This window comes from Penaeus chinensis, chromosome 24 (assembly GCF_019202785.1).
Source record: "Penaeus chinensis breed Huanghai No. 1 chromosome 24, ASM1920278v2, whole genome shotgun sequence".
Taxonomy (NCBI): Eukaryota; Metazoa; Arthropoda; class Malacostraca; order Decapoda; family Penaeidae; genus Penaeus; species Penaeus chinensis.
Genome location: NC_061842.1, coordinates 15,123,520 through 15,131,019, shown reverse-complemented (window position 1 = coordinate 15,131,019; position 7,500 = coordinate 15,123,520). Strand labels below are relative to the sequence as shown.

At 45.3% G+C, this 7,500-nt stretch overlaps 1 protein-coding gene across 6 annotated transcripts in view; it reads right to left on the bottom strand.

The window, feature by feature from the left end:
- LOC125037729 overlaps positions 1-7,500 on the bottom strand; it is a 198,854-nt gene that overhangs the window by 44,299 nt on the left and 147,055 nt on the right. For 5 of the 6 annotated variants that reach the window (XM_047630921.1, XM_047630918.1, XM_047630919.1 and 2 more), the window contains 2 exons: positions 7,439-7,500; positions 6,641-6,838 (listed from right to left, as the gene is read on the bottom strand). The exon at positions 7,439-7,500 is cut by the window's right edge and continues 271 nt beyond it. In XM_047630921.1, coding sequence (XP_047486877.1) covers positions 6,641-6,838; positions 7,439-7,500 — 260 coding nt within the window. The remainder of the gene's footprint in view (positions 1-6,640; positions 6,839-7,438) is intronic. The other variant, XM_047630922.1, reaches the window with a different exon arrangement.

Genomic DNA, 7,500 nt, shown 5'->3' with positions numbered 1-7,500 from the left:
GCCCTACACCCTAAATTGCCCCGTAGAAAAGAAATACGCACGCACGGCCTTACCGACTCATTCATCTACGATTCTACATTAACTTAATTCCACAAATATTCGTTCTGTTCTAATCCCGGTGAAATTAGCGACTTTACGAAATCCTTCAGTCATAATTCAAATTATGTGAAATATACAAACCGCAATATATGGCAGTGGGAACCTCACGATCCCAAGTACCATGAGTGATGGGGGAAGTCGCATATTTCATGACAAAGTACTAAGTACAACGTACAAACAATGCGGTTGATAACACAGACTGACATAGATTATCATAGACGAGGAAAGGAAGGAGGGAGGGAGGGAGGGAGGGAGGGAGGGAGGGAGAGAGGGAGGGAGGGAGGGAGAGAGGGAGTGAGAGAGAGAGAGAGAGAGAGAGAGAGAGAGAGAGAGAGAGAGAGAGAGAGAGAGAGAGAGAGAGAGAGAGAGAGAGAGAGAGAGAGAGAGAGAGAGAGAGAGAGAGAGAGAGAGAGAGAGAGAGAGAGAGAGGGAGGGGGAGGGAGGGCGCGCGCGAGAGAGAGAGAGAGAGAGAGAGAGAGAGAGAGAGAGAGAGAGAGAGAGAGAGAGAGAGAGAGAGAGAGAGAGAGAGAGAGAGAGAGAGAGAGAGAGGAGAGAGAGAGAGAGAGAGAGAGAGAGAGAGAGAGAGAGAGAGAGAGAGAGAGAGAGAGAGAGAGAGAGAGAGAGAGAGAGAGAGAGAGAGAGAGAGAGAGAGAGAGAGAGAGAGAGAGAGAGAGAGAGAGAGAGAGAGAGAGAGAGAGAGAGAGAGAGAGAGAGAGAGAGAGAGAGAGAGAGAGAGAGAGAGAGAGAGAAAAAATAGAGGGAGAAAGAGATAGACAGACAGATAGAGAGAGAGGGGTTAAGTGGAGGATGACAGTCCAAAGCCCTTCACATCCGCTCCACATACTTCCTTTTCTCTCTGCTATGATTCACTTTCTTCGTGCAAAACCGCCCTCTTCACGGTATATAAACACCCTGTGGCGACGAAGGCTGGACCGCCCTCCTATTAACATAGCAGCATGATAACCCAAATACCGCACCGAGTAATTAAAAGGACGAAAAGAATATCCGAGGTGGGTGACAGTTCGGCACACTGGAAAATGATGCCGGTATTGCGGTGGAGTTACGGGGATCAGGGAGAGAGGGGAGAGGGGAGAGAGGGGAGAGGGGGAGAGAGGTAAGGGGGAAAGGCTGAGGGAGAGAGAGAGGTAAGGGGGAAAGGCGGAGCGGGAGAGAGAGGTAAGGAGGGAAGGCGGAGGGGGAGGGGAAGTTGAAAGGAAGAGGGAGAAGCAGTCGAGAAGGAGGGTTGGGAGATTGAAGAGAAAGAGGGAAAGACAGAGGGGGAGGTGGGTAGATGGGAAGAGGGAGAGCGAGAAGAGGAGAAGAGAGGAGGAGAGTGGGGCGGAGGAGGGAGGACAAAGGAGACTGGGGGAAAGAGAGATGGAAGGAAGAAAAGGTGGAGACAAAGGGAGGGGGAAATGTGTGGGAGAAAGGCGGAGGGGGGAGGGGTGAAGATGGGAGAAGGAGAGGTGGAGTTTTTGGAGAAGGAGAGGTGGAGTTTTTGGAGAAAGAGAGAAAACAAAATGAGAAGGAGCCAGAGAGAAAGAGAGGGGCAAAGAATGAACCGAGTGCAGAAAATAGAACATGGACATACAAACGGAAGGGGGGACGATGGGAAACAAAGAAAGATTGTAACAAAACAAAATATAAGAAGCAAGAAAGCGACAGTTATAGAGGAGACAAATATGAAACAGAGTGAATGACTGGAACAACCCTAGATACTGTAATCAATATGGAGATGCAATCAACATCAATTCACACAGTCATGCTCACATAGTACAAAGCAAGACAGACAACGCTTTGTCATTTTGTCATGAATTATTAAACAGGTTGCGAGGCAACAACACGTCAACTGCAGAACTTGACAAGACTCGTTTAGGGCGACAGATCCTAGCTAATTTTGTAAACAGACGATCAATATTTGAATTTTATACTTGTTCCATAAATATATATAATCAATATATATAACCAAACGTGAAACGAATATATTTATGATTTCTTATAAATGTATAAGAACGATACGAAAGAATAAAGAAATACTCGGAATTACAAATAAATCTGAAACTTCTAGTACATACACTTATGCTTGTTATTAGAATTACTAACGTACATTAATCAATCCCTCTAACACGTGCCGTATCAGACCATTTACAGGGCAAGCGGCTCCCCCTCATTCCCAACCCAGGGTTCGGAGGCGACGCGAGGCCACATGCCAACAGGTCCTTGCGATGACGTAAATGCACCTGCCCCGCCCCAGCCCTCCCCAAAGACCCTCGGGAAGGTCGAGCTTTTTTGCAATGCGCTTATTACGTGCGTTTTATTTGCATTATATTTCACTTATCAAACCGGCTTTTGGAATCACGGGATTTACAAGGCGAACTTCATTCGTTCGTTCGCAGTGCGGTGTGCAAATGAACTTCAATTGATGTAGGCTTTTCGTCTACTATAAAGGCGTGAAAGCAAGAGTCAAGTGACACCAAAAAACTGGAGTGCCCGTGACAACAGGCAGCCTTAACCCCTGGCACCCCCTCACCCCCTTCCTCTGAAACCTAGTAATAGCGGTTGCTCGTTCCCGTGAGGACGCGCGTACCTTGGCCTCTGCACTTTCGGCCTCAAGAGAACTGCACATTACGTGAACCACAATATGAATAAACAAAGCCACTCAATTCTCACCCCCCCCCCCCCCCCGTCTCTCTCTCTCTCTCTCTCTCTCTCTCTCTCTCTCTCTCTCTCTCTCTCTCTCTCTCTCTCTCTCTCTCTCTCTCTCTGTACTGCTTACATGTGAAATTCATACTACATTGTAAGAAGAACTAGGTGTCGACAGTCCATTTCCCTTCACTCTGTCGCAACATCCTCCTTCAACCTCTATCTAAATAAACAACAGCAGGAAAGACATAACGAAGGAATACGGCTGCTGCGAAAGAGAACGACATGAAACGACGACGAATCTCGGGGTAACTGACACGTCTCCGACACTCGCCCCCTGTCAATCACCTGGCCTCCACCTCTCGGCCGCATGCCGCCCCACCCCAACTTCGCGCTCCCGGTCTTATCTAAATCCTTTGTCGGCGCTTATCCCCTCCACCTCCCCTTAACCTAAATCCATGCCGACCCGGGTAAGTCGCAGGTAGGTCCAGGCGGGCGGTAGTGCAGGTCGAGCGTGAGAGGTGGGAACATTGTCGTGCCCAACACGCCCAGCAGGTCGGGCAACTCCGTCGGCCCGCGGGTGGCGCCCCTTCACACCATGAGTTATGGTGCTGGTTCATATCATAAGGTTTGGTCTTCTTTAACACCATGAAGGCCATGGTGTCGCTTCACAACTCGAGGATTGCCTATACACCATGAGGATTAGGGTGTCCATTAACACCACGTGGGATATAGTGTCACTCCACAACCATATTTGATATGGTGTCCTTCGGCTCCATCACATTTCGTAGTTCACAACCTTGCCTAGTGGCATTACAGCTCCCGATGTTACTCGCGGAATGTATTATTTGTCCACAGATTCCTGCTGATGGCATATTCCGTATATCTATATAGAAAGCACCAACATTCAAAACTGACAAGAAATTGTATTAGTCGATCTTAAAGTTCATACACATAATTATAGGAATATATTTTTTTGTAGTCACGGACCTAGAGAGCAACGACTTAACAGAATAGCCAAAACTTTACAATTGCGGCAACCTGCATTTACAAAAGTTTCCCCAGTAGTGTTATAAATAGGCCCATGACCTGCGTTTCTACCTGGAGCGCCAGAGCCAGCCCACACAAACAAAAACGACCCAAGAGACATACACAGACAGACAAACGAGAAGTGTCTTAGTCACCAGCAGAACGACGAGACGTGAGACAAGTTCAGCCTCAAGCTGGCCACGCGGGAACCCCACGGCAGGATTCCGGCGCGATATCCAACGGAAGCACCACCAACCCCCGTCTTAAAACGACCGCCAGAGGTCCCTCTCGTCCTACGCCTGTTTCTCACGTTTTATCTTTATTCACCCCCCCTCCCAGGGGCAAGAGACAACCTCCCTCTTCCTCTCTGATTTTTTACACTTCCCGTTCCCTTACCCATGCTATTACTGTCTTTCTTTAATAATGGAACTTTCACTGCCTTGTATCAAAATATCAAAACATGCTATATAAATATGCCGGTCTATTAACAGCACAGAACCTGTATTACAGTGACCGTGGACATTCGCTGCTCTAACCTTTGATTGCACCTAATATGGCGACTTACTTTCCATCATAACAATGTACATTATATTTGACGTTTTATCTCTTTCAAATACTTTTTTTTAAATTGACGGTTTCTTTCATTTTATCTTCACAATTCACACTTTTCTCACACTTAAGGCACTGCAGTGAGGGCCCTTTTTATTTGCTCATCAACTACTAACGTTTTAAGACAATCAATCTTCCTGATTCGGCGTGCGTTGTGTGTGCCCTCCCTGGCCACAGGTGCCCCAGTGTACATACAGCCAGCGGGTGAAAGTGCACCATGAGTCCTCAGAGTAAATTCAAAACAAACCACCACACAGGATTATGATTTACGTTAGGAAATTCAGTACCGTGAAGACCATGATTACGAAAAAATGAAAGGATGCAAGTGTAAGTGGGGGTCGCCGGTTTAGTTACTTAAAAGCGATAACCAAATAATTTATTTCTCCCTTGGGGCATCTCAAAGACCTGTCACTTCACGCTTACAAAACCACTACGACCCTTCTGAGCGAACAAATACTTCCCAAGATCCAGGTTAAGTGTCCTTCTGGATCTGTCAATCTGCCGCCAGGACCCCCCTCCCCGCCCCATCACCCGCGTCCTCATCCTCCAGGCGTTCTCCTCCTGATGTCGTCCTCTCGATCCGCTCCTTCAAGTTTTCCAGTTACGGAAACCCCGTCTGATTACAGTACCGCCCTCCCTCCCCAATAAAAGGAAAAAAAAAAAAAAAAAAATGCCGAAAAAGGCTTGAGATATATATATATTTTTTATCAAAGGCAGAATAAAAAAAAAAGGTTATCCAAGACTTCTTTACGGTCACCACGACCTTTTCCATCAGTAGCGTCCTTCCCTTACCCTCCCCTTCCTCATATTCCTTCCCTTTTCTCCTTGACTCAGCTGAACAAATACGGAGGCTTTTTCCCGACATTTGCGCGCGGGACGTTACTCATAGAATTAGTCTTCCTTGAATTAACACAAACAATATTTATACAGAGAAGCAATTCGGACGAGGGTAATAAGTAATATAAAATTAATGAATGACAACGATATATAATGAAATGAAATAAACGGCAAATTGCTTCATGACCATTATAAGGGTAAATGAGATATCAAAGACATTATGAAGTGATATGAAAGAATGCAGACCGAATGACGACCAAAAATTAAATATAAAATAAAAGATAAAAAAGGAGGAGGCACATTAAGAAAACTGAAGAAAAGAGAGATGGAGATAAAGACGGAGAAAGAGAGAGAGAGAGACGGGGGAAAAATGTAATACAAAAAAGAAAAGAAAATAAAATAAAAATTAAGGAACACCGAGGTATGAAAAGACAGATATCAAGGGAAGAGACACAAAGAGAATCAAAATATAGAGATAAAGATAAAGGCAGAGTGAGACAAAATATATATAAAACAGATCAGATAAAGGCAGAGAGCGTGATGAAAAAAAAAATATATAAAACAGATAAGACAAAGAAAAAAAAAAAAGAAATGCAATTCAACACAAAGAAAGAATAAGGGTTAGGAAAGTAAAAGAATGAAATGGAATCAAATGGAAAAAAAAGGAAAAAAAGTAAGAAGAAGAGGGGGGGGGGGGATAAGACAAAATAAAGAAAGAGAGAGAGAGATAAAACAAAGAACGGGAAAGGAAAACATTCGAAGGAGAAAAACCTAAATCCCTATCCCCTTCTTCAACGCCATCCCCAGACCGCTTGGGAGACGTGGCAGCGCTCGAGCCCTAGCGCAGGCAGGCATCCGAGCGAGTGCGATCAAGTTCTTAATGAGCACTCAAGATCCTGCTCTAAACTCGCTGGCTCTCGTCGATTGCCCGGCGCTCCGGCCACATTCAAGATACCGGAACCTGTTAGCGTCACAAGACCGTGCAATCCATTTACCCGGCTTGAGGTGTGGTCGCGGGCAGTCGTGTTTGCAACTCTGCAATGTTACAATGATACTCTGCGCCTCCGTAACCGTTTCTATATGTCATATTTCCATTAGTTTGTTATTTGTAAGGAAATAGAAGGAATGATCATGTGTCTTCGGGTATTTTAGCCATCTCCTCTGTTTCTTTTCTCTTTAGGGTTAAAGTTACTGCATTAATTATCGATTTAACATGACACCGACCTAGGGAACAGCAATGGTTATGGCACCAAAGGTACTAACACTATAAATTACAACATATCAGCGGTGACGCGATCCATTTCAACGGTTAGCATCACACTATGCAAAATGCCCCCACCAAACGCAAGAACTAATAAACATCCCAAGAGCAACAAACGTCTGATAAAGGCGCTCAGGCCAGTTAGGAGAAAAGAGTACTCACCATACACAGCCTTGTTCCTGCGGGCGACCGTCGTGGCGGACGAGGCTTCGGGAGCGGAGGCGGAGGCGGTCGTGGTGGTGCTGGGGGCGCTGGGGGTGGCCACGGTGGGCGTTGATGCCGGGGTCACCAATGCACCCCCAGGCACGCCTGTGCCCCCGCCCGCGACCGGGGTATGTGCCTGCGACGATGAGGCCGCCACTGTTGGATTGGTAAGGGTGTAATGAGTTTTAGAACCATTCAGGAAGGGATTTGTGCATTAGCTGTTTCTAAGAATCATCTTTTGCCTTTATATACAGCCTAGAAGTGTTCATATACATAATATCTGACGCTCAGACAGACTACCTTGTTAATGAAAGAACATCATTTGGGATTAAATATTATTACCTTTGAGCTCTGCTCCTCACTATTTACCAAGGTTAAGCAGGTTGTTCTTTTCAGTATATACAAGATATCTTATCTGAAGTAATAAGCTTCGTAGACAAATTACCCAATGTGATAAAAAGATGCACAGCATACATTTTCATATCAATAACCTTACTTTGCATTAACTACCAGATTTATTGGAAAAAAATATAGCAATTACCTGTACTCAGCATCAAGGAAAAATTAACAATATTAGTTACATTATGGCGTTATCTTGGCTATTAGCAGGTATTAGATTTTACTAATGGCTTTAAAATCCTTTAACCATAAGCAAACAGCATATAACAGCAAGAAAGGGGTGCAAATTCTAGGTCATGCAGTAATTAAGAAAAAAATACTATAACCAGGAAAGGACTAAAGTGGGCAACCTCGCACCTGCTGGAAACTGGTACATGCTATTGGGCAGGCTGTTGAGTGCCGAGGAAGGATGTGCTTTC